Source organism: Phyllobates terribilis, unplaced genomic scaffold (genome assembly GCF_046119375.1).
Source record: "Phyllobates terribilis strain yellow unplaced genomic scaffold, ASM4611937v1 Scaffold_8__6_contigs__length_399053987, whole genome shotgun sequence".
In the NCBI taxonomy this organism is placed as follows: Eukaryota; Metazoa; Chordata; class Amphibia; order Anura; family Dendrobatidae; genus Phyllobates; species Phyllobates terribilis.
Window position 1 is genome coordinate 387,197,686 of NW_027362768.1, and position 19,945 is coordinate 387,217,630.

At 52.8% G+C, this 19,945-nt stretch overlaps 1 protein-coding gene across 1 annotated transcript in view; it reads right to left on the reverse strand.

Annotated features, from left to right (window-relative positions):
* The window catches only part of RAD54L2 (RAD54 like 2), a 33,200-nt gene extending 14,622 nt beyond the window's left edge, over positions 1–18,578 (reverse strand). The window contains exons 1-11 of the mRNA XM_073645154.1: positions 18,221–18,578; positions 11,637–11,858; positions 10,043–10,220; positions 8,132–8,283; positions 7,931–8,047; positions 7,591–7,826; positions 7,313–7,495; positions 5,914–6,047; positions 3,007–3,203; positions 2,543–2,885; positions 1,912–2,089 (exon numbers count right to left, since the gene is read on the reverse strand). Of these exons, the coding sequence (XP_073501255.1) occupies positions 1,912–2,089; positions 2,543–2,885; positions 3,007–3,203; positions 5,914–6,047; positions 7,313–7,495; positions 7,591–7,826; positions 7,931–8,047; positions 8,132–8,283; positions 10,043–10,220; positions 11,637–11,799 (1,881 nt within the window). The 5' untranslated portion in view covers positions 11,800–11,858; positions 18,221–18,578. The remainder of the gene's footprint in view (positions 1–1,911; positions 2,090–2,542; positions 2,886–3,006; positions 3,204–5,913; positions 6,048–7,312; positions 7,496–7,590; positions 7,827–7,930; positions 8,048–8,131; positions 8,284–10,042; positions 10,221–11,636; positions 11,859–18,220) is intronic.
* Between the last annotated feature and the right edge of the window lie 1,367 nt (positions 18,579–19,945).

Here is a 19,945-nt window from a genome sequence, read left to right on the forward strand (position 1 = left end):
CACTGTATGAACACTGCCTGACCTGTCAGGGGGCGGTGTGAGGGTCTGGACCGTCACCACTGTATGAACACTGCCCGACCTGTCAGGGGGCAGCATGAGGGTCCGGACTGTCATCACTGTATGAACACTGCCTGACCTGTCAGGGGGCAGCATGAGGGTCCGGACCGTCACCACTGTATGAACACTGCCCGACCTGTCAGGGGGCATTGTGAGGGTCCGGACCGTCACCACTGTATGAACACTGCCTGACCTGTCAGGGGGCAGCATGAGGGTCCGGACCATCACCACTGTATGAACACTGCCTGACCTGTCAGGGGGCGTTGTGAGGGTCCGGACCGTCACCACTGTATGAACACTGCCTGACCTGTCAGGGGGCGGTGTGAGGGTCCGGACCGTCACCACTGTATGAACACTGCCTGACCTGTCAGGGGGCGGTGTGAGGGTCCGGACCATCACCACAGTATGAACACTGCCTGACCTGTCAGGGGGCGTTGTGAGGGTCCGGACCGTCACCACTGTATGAACACTGCCTGACCTGTCAGGGGGCGTTGTGAGGGTCCGGACCGTCACCACTGTATGAACACTGCCTGACCTGTCAGGGGGCGGTGTGAGGGTCCGGACAGTCACCACTGTATGAACATTGCCCAACCTGTCAGGGGGCGGTGTGAGGGTCCGGACTGTCATCATTGTATGAACACTGCCCGACCTGTCAGGGGGCGGTGTGAGGGTCTGGACCGTCACCACTGTATGAACACTGCCCGACCTGTCAGGGGGCGGTGTGAGGGTCCGGACTGTCATCACTGTATGAATACTGCCTGACCTGTCAGGGGGCAGCATGAGGGTCCGGACAGTCACCACTGTATGAACACTGCCCGACCTGTCAGGGGGCAGCATGAGGGTCCGGACTGTCATCACTGTATGAACACTGCCGGACCTGTCAGGGGGCGGTGTGAGGGTCCGGACAGTCACCACTGTATGAACACTGCCCGACCTGTCAGGGGGCGGTGTGAGGGTCTGGACCGTCACCACTGTATGAACACTGCCCGACCTGTCAGGGGGCGGTGTGAGGGTCCGGACCGTCACCACTGTATGAACACTGCCTGACCTGTCAGGGGGCAGCGTGAGGGTCCGGACCGTCACCACTGTATGAACACTGCCCGACCTGTCAGGGGGCAGCATGAGGGTCTGGACTGTCATCACTGTATGAACACTGCCTGACCTGTCAGAGGGCGGTGTGAGGGTCCGGACCGTCACCACTGTATGAACACTGCCCGACCTGTCAGGGGGAGGAGTGGGGGTCCGGACCGTCACCACTGTATGAACACTGCCCGACCTGTCAGGGGGCGGTGTGAGGGTCAAGACCGTCAGCATTGTATTTACACTGCTGAACCTGTCAGGGGGCGGTGTGAGGGTCTGGAACATCACCACTGTATGAACACTGCTGGACCTGTCAGGGGGCGGTGTGAGGGTCCAGACCGTCACCACTGTATGAAAACTGCTGGACCTGTCAGGGGGCGGTGTGGGGGTCCAGACCGTCACCACTGTATGAACACTGCCGGATCAGTCGGGGCGGTGTGGGGGACCGGACCGTCAGCATTGTATTTACATTGTCGGATATGTCAGGGGGCGGTGTGAGGGTCTGGACCGTCAGCATTGTATTTACACTGCCGGACCTGTCAGGGGGCGGTGTGAGGGTCTGGACCGTCACCACTGTATGAATACTGCCGGACCTGTCAGGGGGCGGTGTGAGGGTCTGGACCGTCACCACTGTATGAATACTGCCGGACCTGTCAGGGGGCGGTGTGAGGGTCTGGACCGTCACCACTGTATGAACACTGCCGGACCTGTCAGGGGGCGGTGTGGGGGTCCGGACCGTCACCATGTACTTACACTGGCAAAGCCGGCGCTCACCTTGCAGCACACGCAGAACGCTTTCAGAGGGTTGAGCCCGAGCCATCCACTGTTCCCAGCATCCCGAAACCTGTTCATGAACTCCGTGTACAGCGCCCTCTGTATCGGGGACAGACGAACCAGGATCACATGTTCTTCTTTAGAGGGGAGCTGCGCCTTTAAAACTGTATGCCCACGCCTAAACCATACAGGTGAAAACAGAGAACAATAGCCTCAGAGCCCAGGACTGGACAATACCATCAGAATAGTGCGCCGGCATTAGAGCATTATATATGTCTGAAGCTGCAGAACATTAATCTTGAAAACTCTAAATGTATTAAGCATAATCCCATGCTGGATTACCAGAACATCATCTGATTGTCCGGCACAGGTCAGGAGATGGTACGTGGGTGCCGGCAGAGGCCGCCCATGTGTTTAGTGATACTAAAGCACCATAAACTGACCCCAGCATATCCGGAGCCGACACACCAAGTGCCAGACTATCAGCACAGTGAACACGTGTACGCTATGAATGTCTCAGGGCTCAGAAGGTCCAATAGTCCAGAACATCTTACGGATTCTTGGGATTTTATACACGTGTGCATCTGTCGGAGTCCCCTATAGCCCAGCCGGGGGGTCCACCCATCCTCACCTCTGCACAAAGCCTTCCAGCAGGCTGTGGAGCACGTGGCTGCGGTACCTCATCAGGCGCCTGTCCTGCGGCGTACTGTCCGTACATTGACCATTCAGGATCGGCCTCTCAAACATGTTACTGAACTCTTGCCTGGTGCCCAGGAAGTCTGGCCGCACAAAGTCCACCATGCACCAGTACTCAATGAGGTTGTTCTGCAGAGGGTATCCTGTCAAGACCACCCGCCGCCGGGACCGGATGTTCTTCAGGGCTTGGGATGTGCTGGCGTGACAGTTCTTTATACGATGGCCCTCATCACAGATGACCACGTCAGGACCCGGCCGAGACAAAGCCTTTTCCATCCCTAGGAACGAAGGGGGGGAGGTTAGTAAGAAGCGCTGCACCAGGAAGATCTGTAGTGATGGGTCGGCTCTGCGGCCTCGCCATGCAGCTTCCTGAAGATTCGCGACCAAAGCATCACCAACCTTTTAGCATCTCTTGCTGCCGATCCTCTTCATCCAGGTCAATGATCACCGGCCCGGCTGCTTTCTTGCTCCTTTTCTTTCTACCCACAGTGAAGGATTTCTTGAGGGACAGGAGCCGGTACATCTCGTAGCCCATTAAGAGGACGCCCCCATCTGTTACCCAGTCATTCACAACCTTGGCTCGAGCAACTGTTGTTCTAGAGGAAATGAGGAATGATTACACAGTATGTCTGATAAGCAGGTGCAAACCCAAGGCACCCACATACCCAGGACTGGTGGGGTCCAACCGCAGGGCACCCACATACCCAGGACTGGTGGGGTCCAACCGCAGGGCACCCACATACCCAGGACTGGTGGAGTCCAACCCCGGGGCACCCACATACCCAGGACTGGTGGGGTCCAACCGCAGGGCACCCACATACCCAGGACTGGTGGGGTCCAACCGCAGGGCACCCACATACCCAGGACTGGTGGGGTCCAACCCCGGGGCACCCACATACCCAGGACTGGTGGGGTCCAACCGCGGGGCACCCACATACCCAGCACTGGTGGAGTCCAACCCCGGGGCACCCACATACCCAGGACTGGTGGGGTCCAACCGCGGGGCACCCACATACCCAGCACTGGTGGAGTCCAACCCCGGGGCACCCACATACCCAGGACTGGTGGAGTCCAACCCCGGGGCACCCACATACCCAGGACTGGTGGGGTCCAACCCCGGGGCACCCACATACCCAGCACTGGTGGAGTCCAACCCCGGGGCACCCACATACCCAGGACTGGTGGGGTCCAACCCCGGGGCACCCACATACCCAGCACTGGTGGGGTCCAACCGCGGGGCACCCACACACCCAGGACTGGTGGCGTCCAACACCGGGGCACCCACACACCCAGGACTGGTGGGGTCCAACCCCGGGGCACCCATATACCCAGGACTGGTGGGGTCCAACCCCGGGGGGAATCAAAATCCCCAGGACAGGTAGGGTCCAAACCCGGGGCACCCACATACCCAAGACAGGTGGGGTCCAACACCGGGGCACCCACATACCCAAGACTGGTGGGGTCCAACCCCGGTGAACCCACATACCCAGGACTGGTGGGGTCCAACCCCAGGGAACCCACATAACCAGGACTGGTGAGGTCCAACCCCGGGGCACCCACATACCCAGGACTGGTGGGGTCCAACCCCGGGGGGAACCAAAATCCCCAGGACAGGTGGGGTCCAACCCTGGGGCACCCACATACCCAGGACTGGTGGGGTCCAACCCCGGGGCACCCACTTACCCAGGACTGGTGGGGTCCAACCGCGGGGCACCCACTTACACAGGACTGGTGGGGTCCAACCCCGGGGGGGAACCAAAATCCCCTGGACAGGTAGGGTCCAACCAAGGGGCACCCACATACCCAAGACAGGTGGGGTCCAACACCGGGGCACCCACATACCCAAGACAGGTGGGGTCCAACACCAGGGCACCCACATACCCAAGACAGGTGGGGTCCAACACCGGGGCACCCACATACCCAGGACTGGTGGGGTCTAACCCCGGGGCACCCACATACCCACTGTATGAACAATGCCGAACCTGTCAGGGGTCAGTGTGAGGGTCCGGACTGTCACCACTGTATAAACACTGCCGGACCTGTCAGGGGGTGGTGTGAGGGTCCAGACCATCACCACTGTATGAATACTGCCGGACCATTCGGGGTGGTGTGGGGGACCGGACCGTCAGCATTGTATTTACACTGCCGGACATGTCAGGGGGCGGTGTGAGGGTCTGGACCGTCACATTGTATTTACACTGCTGGACCTGTCAGGGGGCGGTGTGAGGGTCTGGACCGTCACATTGTATTTACACTGCCGGACCTGTCAGGGGGTGGTGTGAGGGTCTGGACTGTCAGCATTGTATTTACACTGCCGGACCTGTCAGGGGGCAGTGTGTGGGTCTAGACAGTCACCATTGTATGAACACTGCCGGACCAGTCGGGGTGGTGTGGGGGACCAGACCATCAGCATTGTATTTACATACACATACCCCACATACCCAGGACAGGTGGGGTCCAACCCCGGGGCACCCACATACCCAGGACTGGTGGGGTCCAACCCCGGGGCACCCACATACCCAGGACTGGTGGGGTCCAATCCCGGTGAACCCACATACCCAGGACTGGTGGGGTCCAACCCCGGGGCACCCACATACCCAGGACTGGTGGGGTCCAACCCCGGGGCACCCACATACCCAGGACTGGTGGCGTCCAACACCGGGGCACCCACATACCCAGGACTGGTGGCGTCCAACACCGGGGCACCCACATACCCAGGACTGGTGGCGTCCAATACCGGGGCACCCACATACCCAGGACTGGTGGGGTCCAACCCCGGGGAACCCACATACCCAGGACTGGTGGGGTCCAACACCGGGGAACCCACATACCCAGGACTGGTGGCGTCCAACACCGGGGAACCCACATACCCAGGACTGGTGGGGTCCAACACCGGGGCACCCACATACCCAGGACTGGTGACGTCCAACACCGGGGAACCCACATACCCAGGACTGGTGACATCCAACACCGGGGAACCCACATACCCAGGACTGGAGGCGTCCAACACCGGGGAACCCACATACCCAGGACTTGTGGAGTCCAACACCAGGGCACCCACATACCCAGGACTGGTGGAGTCCAACCCTGGGGCACCCACATACCCAGGACTGGTGGAGTCCAACACTGGGGCACCCACATACCCAGGACTGGTGGTGTCCAACCCCGGGGCACCCACATACCCAGGACTGGTGGTGTCCAACCATGAGTCACCCAAAAACCCAGGATTTGTGAAGTCAGACAACAGGGAACCCACATACTTAGCAATCTTGTAAATTCCCCTACACACAGAGCAGAGACACTTACTTGTGCTCATCATTCAGCGTATGAACCTTGAAGGCTCGAGGCCGCACAAACTCAGAGTCGTGGTCAGGAGGTAACGACTCAGGAGCAGGAAGCCACATATTAAACTCAGCGAGCCAATTCTGCAGAGTGTTCACCTGACGAGAGAAATGACCATATAAGACGCCAACCACAAGGAAGTCCAAAACCGGGTTCATATCCCCTCCTATGTAAGTAAACCATTCATGTCATGGTTATATTCACCTGCACAGAGACTGCACTAGCAGAATAACGAGCGCAGCTCTGGAGTACAATACAGGATGTAACTCAGGATCAGTAATGTAATGTATGTACACAGTGACTGCACCAGCAGAATAGTGAGCGCAGCTCTGGTGTATAATACAGGATGTAACTCAGGATCAGTAATGTAATGTATGTACACAGTGACTGCACCAGCAGAATAGCGAGTGCAGCTCTGGAGTATAATACAGGATGTAACTCAGGATCAGTAATGCAATGTATGTACACAGTGACTGCACCAGCAGAATAGTGAGTGCAGCTCTGGAGTATAATACAGGAGGTAACTCAGGATCAGTAATGTAATGTATGTACACAGTGACTGCACCAGCAGAATAGTGAGTGCAGCTCTGGAGTACAATACAGGATGTAACTCAGGATCAGTAATGTAATGTATGTACACAGTGACTGCACCAGCAGAATAGTGAGTGCAGCTCTGGAGTATAATACAGGATGTAACTCAGGATCAGTAATGTAATGTATGTACACAGTGACTGCACCAGCAGAATAGTGAGTGCAGCTCTGGAGTATAATACAGGATGTAACTCAGGATCAGTAATGTAATGTATGTACACAGTGACTGCACCAGCAGAATAGTGAGTGCAGCTCTGGAGTATAATACAGGATGTAACTCGGGATCAGTACTGTAATGTATGTACACAGTGACTGCACCAGCAGAATAGGGAGTGCAGCTCTGGAGTATAATACAGGAGGTAACTCAGGATCAGTAATGTAATGTATGTACACAATGACTGCACCAGCAGAATAGTGAGTGCAGCTCTGGAGTATAATACAGGATGTAACTCAGGATCAGTAATGTAATGTATATACACAGTGACTGCACTAGCAGAATAATGAGCGCAGCTCTGGAGTATAATACAGGATGTAACTCAGGTGATGCTGCTTATTAAATCACATCTATAACCTGTACAATAATTAGATGGATTCTGGGCCTTTAGCTCCAGGTCGCCACATGGCCACGTTGTGCTTTCATCAATACCGTCTTGTGTTCAGTAGAACAAGGTATTTGTGTCTCACAGGTCTCATGACTCCATTCTGGCTGTGATGTTGCCCATAGTTCTGCAATATGTGGTTATCCAGATAATGTAACTCGAGAGCTCCTCACCGGTACAATCGCCAGCACGGTCTTGGCCGGGGTGTGCTGGAAGAGAACGTCCAGGAAGGAGATGACCTGCAGGGTCTTGCCCAATCCCATGCTGTGCGCCAGGATACAGCCAAAGCCGCTGCTGCCGGAAAATCTCTCCAGAGACTCCACCAGGTTATCATACAGAAAGCGGATGCCCCCAATCTGCCCAGGAGACAACGGCAGGATATTGGGGGTCACATGGAAAGGCAGGAGATATGGGGGAGTCACTGGGAGCAGAACGGAGACTGTGCACTCACCTGATGAGGTTTCACAGATCCGGCCAGCTGTGGCGCCAGGAAAATGTCCTTCTCATTGGGCGGGTGGTTAATATTGACAAGGACCTGACCAAAGGCATCCGGCAGGTTCAGGGTGTCATTGACGTGGGAGCCGCTGTTCTCACCCCCGAGATCAGCGTCATCGACTTCACTAGTGGAGTCGCCAGTGTCCACGACCTGCAGAGACTCCTCCTCCCCCGAGCTCAGCTCAATCACCTCTGTAGGGGACACGCAAAGAGGGAGAGCAATAACGATGGGAGTTATGGACACACGGACCAACACCGACGATAGAGGCCTTACACCCCACAGCGCATGTCCTCACCAGCCAGAACCTTCCTCTGGGACTCGTCCTCGCTGTCCCCGCTGCTGCTGTCCAGGCAGATGATCTCCTGGTTCCCCACAATTTGTGACACGTCTGCCGTCCTCAGCTCGATCTCTTCTGTAAAGCAAATTGCACATCACTCTATTGACGGCACCGGCTCTCCCCTCCCCCCGCGGCCCAATCAGCGCCTGACGCCCGTACCACTGAGGAAGTCTAGAGGGACAGCAGGCAGCGTAGGGATCAGGGGCACGGGGTAATCCTTCCTCTGCTGCTCCAGACGTTTCCGTCTCTCCAGCTCCTCCTGCTGCGCGGTCTTGGTCACCGCCTCCAACTGATCTTCACGGAGCAGCTTCCTGCGTCACAGCGAGACGAGCGTCATTACTCAGAGCGCCACACACAGGAGGACCGGAGCGGCGCAGAGCGGAACCCCAACCACTGTGTGATCATACAGCCGGGCACAATGCAGACCCATGAATAGGTGCACAGACCGTCACCCAATGGCTGCGAAATCAGGCCCTCCCCCCCCGGGCTACTGCGACATCAGACCCCCGCCCTCCCCCCCGGGCTACTGCGACATCAGACCCCCGCCCTCCCCCCCCGGGCTACTGCGACATCAGATCCCCCTCCCCGGGCTACTGCGACATCAGATCCCCCTCCCCGGGCTACTGCGACATCAGACCCCCCCCTCCCGGGCTACTGCGACATCAGACCCCCCCCCCCCCGGGCTACTGCGACATCAGATCACCCCCCCCCCCGGGCTACTGCGACATCAGATCCCCCTCCCCGGGCTACTGCGACATCAGACACCTCCCCCCCCCACGGGCTACTGCGACATCAGACCCCCGCCCTCCCCTCCCGGGCTACTGCGACATCAGACACCCCCCCCCCCACCCCCCAGGCTACTGCGACATCAGACCCCCCCCCCGGGCTACTGCGACATCAGACACACCCCCCCCCCGGGCTACTGCGACATCAGACACCCCCCACCCCCCCGGGCTGCTGCGACATCAGATGCCCCCCCCCCCCCGGGCTACTGCGACATCAGATGCCCCCCCCCCCCCGGGCTACTGCGACATCAGATGCCCCCCCCCCCGGGCTACTGCGACATCAGACACACACCCCCCCCCCCCCGGGCTGCTGCGACATCAGATGCCCCCCCCCCCCCCCCCGGGCTACTGCGACATCAGACACACCCCCCCCCCCCCGGGCTACTGCGACATCAGACACCCCCCACCCCCCCGGGCTGCTGCGACATCAGATCCCCCCCCCCCGGGCTACTGCGACATTGCGACATCAGACCCCCCCCGGGCTACTGCGACATCAGACACCCCCCACCCCCCCGGGCTACTGCGACATCAGACACCCCCCCCCCCCCCAGGCTACTGCGACATCAGACACCTCCCCCCCCCACGGGCTACTGCGACATCAGACACCCCCCACCCCCCCGGGCTGCTGCGACATCAGATCCCCCCCCCCCCGGGCTACTGCGACATCAGACACCCCCCCCCCCCCCAGGCTACTGCGACATCAGACACCCCCCCCCCCCCCCCCCCGGGCTGCTGCGACATCAGACACCCCCCACCCCCCCGGGCTGCTGCGACATCAGATCCCCCCCCCCGGGCTACTGCGACATTGCGACATCAGACCCCCCCCCCCCCCCCCCCCCCCCGGGCTACTGCGACATCAGACACCCCCCACCCCCCCGGGCTACTGCGACATCAGACACCCCCCCCCCCCCCAGGCTACTGCGACATTGCGACATCAGACCCCCCCCCCCCCCCCCCGGGCTACTGTGACATCAGATCCCCCCCCCCCCCCCCCCCCCGGGCTACTGCGACATCAGACACCCCCCCCTCCCAGGCTACTGCGACATTGCGACATCAGATTCCCCCCCCCGGGCTACTGCGACATCAGACCCCCCCCCCCCCCCCCCCCCCCGGGCTACTGCGACATCAGATCCCCCCCCCCCCGGGGCTACTGCGACATCAGATCCCCCCCCCCCCCGGGGCTACTGCGACATCAGATTCCCCCCCCCCCCCCCGGGCTGCACTATGAGATCAGCCCCCCCCCCCCCCGCACTATGAGGTCGGCCCCGCCCCCGCACATCCTCACCTGATGTTCCTCCTCATGTTGGTTGGCTTCTGTAATCGTTTCTTCTTCTCCTCCTCATTTGACGTCGTCTTCTCCCCTTTTTCGTTCTGCCCTGAGGTAGATGAGCATTTCCATTCATCCTCGTCACCGGAGCCGTGCTCAGAATTTTCTGCACTAAGTGCGGCGCTCTGAGACTTTTCTGCAAAAAGAAAGACTAAATCTGAGACTTTCCTCACAATAGGAGAACATTTGGGCAGCATCCACTAGGGGGCGCTCAGGAGGGAGCTGAGGGCAGGTTGGATAGGATGGGTGTAATGACAGTGAACACCGTGACCCCGACACCTTCTTTCCTGCCAGGGTCTCTCTGGCAGTCACTGACCCCAGCAGTCACCCCTGAATATAGGTCACCGGTGTGTCTGCTACTTATCGCCATCTGTGTCCTGCACCCTCCACACTAAGACTGAGCACAACGCCCGGCATTAATGTGTGCGCGAGGCGGGATCTGGGACATGAGGGGTTACACAGCTGAATATTGGGCCTCCTGTTATATAAGAGGGTTAATTTGCCGGGTGTTACATAAAGAGGTCGAGACGTTACATAATGCAGTGAGGATCAGACGACGCAGACCCCAGGAAGGACGGGAACGGACCCCGAGGGTGGACGAAAGCCAGGGCGCAGACCCTGTGGAAAGAGCGCAGACCCCGCAGGGTGGGCAAACAGTTGTCGTAAGTAATAAAAAAAAAAAAGGAAGTGTAGTCAATGATATGGGTGATTCGCACCCCCTCACTACAAGCCCCAGCATGCCCTTATGATTGAAGACTGGCCACAAGATGAGAGCTCACATATGCAGGAATCCGCTCTTATATTTATAGGGCTGATGATCACACAGAATCCCCTCTACAAACCAAAGCTGCGAAGAGGGAGACACCTGCCGGCTGCCAGGAGGGCGCCCTGATAATACCCGGGCAGCCGGCTCCCTGCGCTCCTGTAAGGAGGACAACGCACAGCATTCACCTCCACCAAGCGGTGACTGCACCTGGAGGAGCCCCGGGACAGACTCGCCCACCGCTCCGACCTAACCCCGCAGCCTGGGGGCAGCACACCAACACCGCTCACACAGATGAGGCAGAGCCGAGAATGTCCTCAACTGCTATCAGCAACTTTAGACTGAAGAGAGGATAATAGATTGTAGTCTCCTGCCCTACAGTCACCTCCCCCAGTAATTCCGCAGCGCTTTACAGACATCATCTCAGTCCCCATTGGGGCTCACAATCTACATTCCCTATCAGTCTTTGGAGTGTGGGAGGAAACCGGAGAACCTGGAGGAAACCCACGAAACACGGGGAGAACATACAAACTCCTTGCAGATGTTGTTCTTGGTGGGATTGAACCCAGGACCCCAGCGCTGCAAGGCTGCAGTGCTACCCACTGAGCCACCATACAGTGCTAACCACTGAGCCACCATACAGTGCTAACCACTGAGCCACCATGCTCAGTACAATATAATCATCCTCCATCCTCTGGACATAAGTTAATGGACTGATGTTTGGAAATCTGGAGCAGATCCACGCCCGCCCCACACCCCACCCGTACAGAGGTCACAAACTGCACTCACTTTTCTTGTCATCCACTTCATCTTCATCATCCCCATCATTTTCATCATCCAACTCATCCTCTTCATCAGCCTCGTCCTCCTCGTCATCGTCTTCCTCCTCGTCGTCCTCCTCCTCCTGTGGATCCAGGTCTGGCTCGCTTGGTGAGATGGATGCGTCAGACATTGCAAATCCTTCCGGGGAGCAGCACGTTACCTGCGCATCCTCCTGGGACGACCGGGGAGCTGCAGATACAAACACATCGACATCAGGTAAGAAGGTTCCCATTCACTGACAGCATGCAGAGATCTATCATGGAAAGAAATTAAAGCTCATAATAAATTATAAAGTCGCATCACTTGAGTAAAAAAATACAGCATCAGGATGGGGGAGACCGGAGATAAAGATGAGGGGAAGCATTTTCAGGGTGCACCTTCCTCCATTCCTATCACACAGTAATAGGTGTACTAATAAGTAGATCGGATTGGTGGATGCTCATCATGTGACGCGTCAGCGCTGCCACCATCCACTCCATAACTGATGAGATCAGACTACGACCACAATCACCTGCTGAGACCCAGAAGAAAACACACTGGAAGCATGGGCTGATAACAGAGAGCAACAGCCTGCATTCATCTGAAAGCAAAGTCAGAACCAGACGACGTCTGGCAGAACCAGGTACAGAGATCAGACCCAGCCTGGCACAGGCGCACAGACGACAGCTAAGTGCTGGACTAGCAGAGAGTCCGGACCATCAGACATGCAGACGGCAGCTCTTCCATACCTCTAGGAGCCGGTCCACTCCGGCACTGCTGTGTATGAATGACGCGCCTCCTCCTTCTCTCAGTCAGATCAGTGAGGATTGGGGGATGAGCCCCCTGTTTGCAGTAATAGTTACAAGCCACTGACCCCCCCACGTCGCCCCAAAACATGGCACGCCAGGACCTTAACTTAAGGGTGGGGAGCAGAGGTCACGATGACGCCTCAAAAACTCTAAGTGTATTACTACTCATGAAGAAGACAGCTTTCCTGATGATCAGGCAGAGCGCTAATACAGTGAGCGATCTGCCCAACCATAAGAAGAACCAGGCTGGCAGAGACCGCCTTTCCTGGATGGCAGTAAGCAGATAGCAGCTTGTGTTGCTCCAGAGAGCTGATAACAGCGAGCCGCAGCTGATGCGGTGTTGCTCCTGGTGTGCGGAGGTCTGGCTCCGCTGTACCTGCTGTGGGTGATGGCAGTAATGACAACGCTGCTGTAATGCTACATGTCAGCGTCAGTCTGTCGTGCCCCCAGTGTCTGGGAGAGACCCCCGGCATGCCACCATCTGTCCCAGTACCAGGGAAGGACAGCGCTGGATTACTACCCCCCACAGGAGAACCGACCTTACACGGAGCATGTTCCCAACATTATGTGCATAGTATATGGCGGCCGTGACGTCCATCATCCATAGACTTCCCTGTAACTAGACTGGGTCCCGTTAACAAAGGTGTATTTCTCCTGACCCCCCCCCCCCCCCCCCCCCCGCGCGCGAGATGGCGCAGTCTGCAACCGTATTGCTTACAGTATAGGTGCATTTACAACCAGGCACGAGGGGAGGGGGGTGGGTATTGGGGTCCACCTTGCCCTGTATATGTGTGTGGTGGTGTACAAGTGACCACTGAGGCTTTGTACACAGTGGCGGAGGGCGAGACGGAGGGCGAGGTGTGCGGGTCACCGTCACCAGGAAGCATTGCATCCATACTGCAAAGAACAGATGAAGTCACACTAAAGCTTTCTGATCACGACACGTACATACTGATCCAGTCCACTCCGCTGCAACCATACTCACCCAATGTAGTCAAGCCATCAGAGAAACATGTCCTATAAGCGTGCTCATACACACTGATCCATCATCTCACTCAGAAGCAGGGGCTCATACACACTGATCCATCATCTCATACACAACCAGGGGCTCATACACACTGATCCATCATCTCATACACAACCAGGGGCTCATACACACTGATCCATCATCTCATACACACTGATACATCATCTCACACAACCAGGGGCTCATACACATTGACCCATCAACTCATACACACTGATCCATCATCTCACACAACCAGGGGCTCATACACATTGACCCATCAACTCATACACAACCAGGGGCTCATACACACTGATCCATCATCTCACACAACCAGAGGCTCATACACACTGATCCATCATCTCACACAACCAGAGGCTCATACACACTGATCCATCAACTCACACACAACCTGGGACTCATACACACTGATCCATCATCTCATACCCAACCTGGGGCTCATACACACTGATCCATAACCTCACACAACCAGGGGCTCATACACACTGATCCATCATCTCACACACAACCAGACTAATACACACTGATTCATCACCTCACACAACCAGAGGCTCATACACACTGATCAATAACCTCACACAACCAGGGGCTCATACACACTGATCCATCACCTCATACACAACCAGGGGCTCATACACACTGATCCATCATCTCATACACACTGATCCATCATCTCATACACAACTAGGGGCTTATACACACTGATCCATCATCTCTTACACAACCAGGGGTTCATACACACTGATCCATCATTTCATACACAACCAGGGGCTCATACACACTGATCCATCATCTCATACACACTGATCCATCATCTAGTATACATTCAGAGGCTGTGACTCACTAACCCATTATACAACTATGGTCTCATTCATCACCTACTATAGAACCAGCAACCTATATACATCAATCTATCGTTGACTATACACCCAAGGTCTCATACCTTGATCCACCACAAACTATAAAAGCAGGGGCCCATACTCACTGATCCACAATTCTCAACAGACCCAGGTTTCTGTACTCACATAACCATCATCCTCTATAGACCCAGGGTCTCATACACACTAATCCATCACTCACTGTGGACTCCGGGTCCTGTACTCACTGATCCACCATTGTACACAGTCACAGTGTCTCATATTCATTGATCCAGGACTCTGTACTCACTGATCCATCATCCTCTATAGACAAAGGGTTTCACACAGTAATCCATGACCCACTGGGTCCCATACTCACTGATCCATCACCCACTATAAACCCTGGGTTACATATTCACTGAATCATCACCCACTATAAAACCCGGGTCCCATACTCACTGATCCATCTTCCACTGTAAACACTGGATTCCATACTTACTGATCCATCATCAACTATAGATCCAGGTATCTGTACTCACTGATCCATAATTCATTATAAACCCTGGGTCCCATACTCACTGATCCAACACCCACCATAAACCCTGGGTCCTATACTCACTGATCCATCACCCACTATAAACCCTCTGTCCCATACTCACTGATCCATCACCCACTATAAATCCTGGGTACCATACTCACTGATCCATCACCTACTATAAATCCTAGGTCCCATACTCACTGATCCATCTCCCACTATAAACCCTTGGTTAAATACTCACTGATCCATCCCCCACTATAAATCTTGGGTTCCATACTCACTGATCCATCCCCCACTATAAATCCTGGGTCCCATACTCACTGATCCACCCCCCACTATAAATCCTGGGTCCCATACTCACTGATCCATCCCCACTATAAATCCTGGGTCCCATACTCACTGATCCATCCCCCACTATAAATCCTGAGGCTCATACACACTGATCCATCACCTCATACACAACCAGGGGCTCATACACATTGATCCATCACCTCATACACAACCAGGGGCTCATACACACTGATCCATCATCTCCTACACAACTAGGGGCTTATACACACTGATCCATCATCTCCTACACAACCAGGGGTTCATACACACTGATCCATCATTTCATACACAACCAGGGGCTCATACACACTGATCCATCAACTCATACACATTGATCCATCATCTAGTATACATTCAGAGGCTGTGACTCACTAACCCATTATACAACTATGGTCTCATTCATCACCTACTATAGAACCAGCAACCTATATACATCAATCTATCGTTGACTATACACCCAAGGTCTCATACCTTGATCCATCACAAACTATAAAAGCAGGGGCCCATACTCACTGATCCACAATTCTCAACAGACCCAGGTTTCTGTACTCACATAACCATCATCCTCTATAGACCCAGGGTCTCATACACACTAATCCATCACTCACTGTGGACTCCGGGTCCTGTACTCACTGATCCACCATTGTACACAGTCACAGTGTCTCATATTCACTGATCCAGGACTCTGTACTCACTGATCCATCATCCTCTATAGACAAAGGGTCTCACACAGTAATCCATGACCCACTGGGTCCCATACTCACTGATCCATCACCCACTATAAACCCTGGGTTACATACTCACTGAATCATCACCCACTATAAAACCGGGGTCCCATACTCACTGATCCATCTTCCACTGTAAACGCTGGATTCCATACTTACTGATCCATCATCAACTATAGATCCAGGTATCTGTACTCACTGATCCATAATTTATTATAAACCCTGGGTCCCATACTCACTGATCCAACACCCACTATAAACCCTGGGTCCTATACTCACTGATCCATCACCAACTATAAATCCTGGGTCCCATACTCACTGATCCATCACCTACTATAAATCCTGGGTCCCATACTCACTTATCCATCACCCACCATAAATCCTGGGTCCCATACTCACTGATCCATCTCCCACTATAAACCCTTGGTTAAATACTCACTGATCCATCCCCCACTATAAATCCTGGGTCTCGTACTCACTGATCCACCTCCCACTACAAACCCTTGGTTAAATACTCACTGATTAATCACCGCTATAAATACTGGGTCCCATACTCACTGATCCTTCCCCCACTATAAATCCTGGGTCCCATACTCACTGATATATCCCCCACTATAAATCCTGGGTCCCATACTCACTGATCCATCCCCCACCATAAATCCTGGGTCCCATACTCACTGATCCATCCCCCACTATAAATCCTGGGTCCCAAACTCACTGATCCATCCCCCACTATAAATCATGGGTCCCACACTCACTGATCCATCCCACACTATAAATCCTTGGTCCCATACTCACTGATCCATCTCCCGCTATAAATCCTGAGGCTCATACACACTGATCCATAACCTCACACAACCAGGGGCTCATACACACTGATCCATCACCTCATACACAACCAGCGGGTCATACACACTGATCCATCAGCTCATACACCGTGATCGATCATCTCACACACATCCAGGGGCTCATACACACTGATCCATCATCTCATAAACAACCAGGGGCTCATACACACTGATCCATCAACTCACACACAACCAGAATCTAATACACACTGATCCATCATCTCCTACACAACCAGGGGCTCATACACACTGATCCATCAACTCATACACAACCAGGGGCTCATACACACTGATCCATCATCTACTATACATTCAGAGGCTGTGACTCACTAACCCATTATACAACTATGGTCTCATTCATCACCTACTATAGAACCAGCAACCTATATACATCAATCTATCATTGACTATACACCCAAGGTCTCAAACCTTAATCCATCACAAACTAAAAAACCCAGGGTCCCATACTCACTGATCCACAATTCTCAACAGACCCAGGTTTCTGTACTCACATAACCATCATCCTCTATAGACCCAGGGTCTCATACACACTAATCCATCACTCACTCTGGACTCCAGGTCCTGTACTCACTGATCCATCACCCACTATAAACCCTGGGTTACATACTCACTGAATCATCACCCACTATAAAACCTGGGTCCCATACTCACTGATCCATCTTCCACTGTAAACGCTGGATTCCATACTTATTGATCCATCATAAACTATAGATCCAGGTTTGTGTACTCATTGATCTATAATTTATTATAAACCCTGGGTCCCATACTCACTGATCCAACACACACCATAAACCCTGGGTCCTATACTCACTGATCCATCACCCACTATAAACCCTGGGTCCCATACTCACTTATCCATCACCCACTATAAATCCTGGGTCCCATACTCACGGATCCATCGCCCACTATAAATCCTGGGTCCCATACTCACTGATCCATCACCCACTATAAATCCTGGGTCCCATACTCACTGAACCATCACCCACTATAAATCCTGGGTCCCATACTCACTGATCCATATCCAACTATAAACCCTTGGTTAAATACTCACTGATCCATCTTCCACTATAAATCCTTGGGTCCCATACTCACTGATCCACCTCCCACTATAAACCCTTGGTTAAATACTCACTGATCCATCACTCACTATAAACCCTGGGTCCCATACTCACTGATCAATCATCCACTATAGATCCAGGTTTCTGTACTCACTGATCCATCATCTATTATAAATCCAAGATCTCGTAGTCACTGATCCAGTATCCCCTATAGACCCAGGTTCCCGTACTCACTAACCTGGGGGAGGGGCTTTGTCATGGTTCCCGGGACCCCTATATAACACACGTGCATATAACAACGTCGCCGTGCAGAGCGGCGGTGGGTGCACCGAGGGGCGGCCGCCGCCGCTCACACTTACCTCACACTGGTTCGGTTCTGCCCTCAGCCCGGGCTCTCTCCCCAGCTCCGGGGCTCCCCGTTTCCCTGACTCCTGTTCCGGCCTCTGCGAGTCTCCCCCGCCTCCGCTCAGTCCCTGCAGGCCTGTCCGCTCAGCGCCGCCCCGCCGGGAACACAGGACACGGCACAGAACGTTCCGACCTGCAAGAAAGGTTCCGCCTCAGGGGACTGACAGTGCAGGCGGCAGAGAGCGGGGAACTGCGGCCGTAACCCGGGGCCGAGCCGCTGTCACGTCCTGGACGGCGGTTACCGTGATGTGTGTCCGGTATCACCGACTGCACGTCCGACACAGACACTGCGGTGTAAGAGAGTAATAGAGAATCGTGTGGAAGAGCCCTACATAGTAACCCCACATAGGGTCCGTCACATGAAGAAGCCTGTGCGCTATAGCAGATAATAATCTATGATAACAGCGTGTAATAGCGGAGTGAGAGCAGAATACGGAGGAGGCTAACAGGGTAATAATGTATAATAATAATCAGTAATAACAGGGTAATAATATCAGTAATAACAGGGTAATAATGTATAATAATAATCAGTAATAACAGGGTAATAATGTATAATAATAATCAGTAATAGGGTAATGTATAATAATAATCAGTAATAACAGGATAATAATATCAGTAATAACAGGGTAATAATGTATAATAATAATCAGTAATAGGGTAATGTATAATAATAATCAGTAATAACAGGGTAATGTATAATAATAATCAGTAATAACAGGGTAATAATGTATAATAATAATCAGTAATAACAGGATAATAATATCAGTAATAACAGGGTAATAATGTATAATAATAATCAGTAATAGGGTAATGTATAATAATAATCAGTAATAACAGGGTAATAATGTATAATAATAATCAGTAATAACAGGATAATAATATCAGTAATAACAGGGTAATAATGTATAATAATAATCAGTAATAACAGGATAATAATATCAGTAATAACAGGGTAATAATGTATAATAATAATCAGTAATAACAGGATAATAATATCAGTAATAACAGGGTAATAATGTATAATAATAATCAGTAATAACAGGATAATAATATCAGTAATAACAGGGTAATAATGTATAATAATATCAGTAATAACAGGGTAATAATGTATAATAATAATCAGTAATAACAGGATAATAATATCAGTAATAACAGGGTAATAATGTATAATAATAATCAGTAATAGGGTAATGTATAATAATAATCAGTAATAACAGGGTAATAATGTATAATAATAATCAGTAATAACAGGATAATAATATCAGTAATAACAGGGTAATAATGTATAATAATAATCAGTAATAACAGGATAATAATATCAGTAATAACAGGGTAATAATGTATAATAATATCAGTAATAACAGGGTAATAATGTATAATAATAATCAGTAATAACAGGGTAATAATGTATAATAATATCAGTAATAACAGGGTAATAATATCAGTAATAACAGGGTAATAATGTATAATAATAATCAGTAATAATGTATAACAATAATCAGTAATAACAGGGTAATGTATAATAATATCAGTAATAATATCAGTAATAACAGGGTAATAATGTATAATAATAATCAGTAATAATTAGTAATAACAGGGTAATGTATAATAATATCAGTAATAACAGGGTAATAATGTATAATAATCAGTAATAATGTATAACAATAATCAGTAATAAT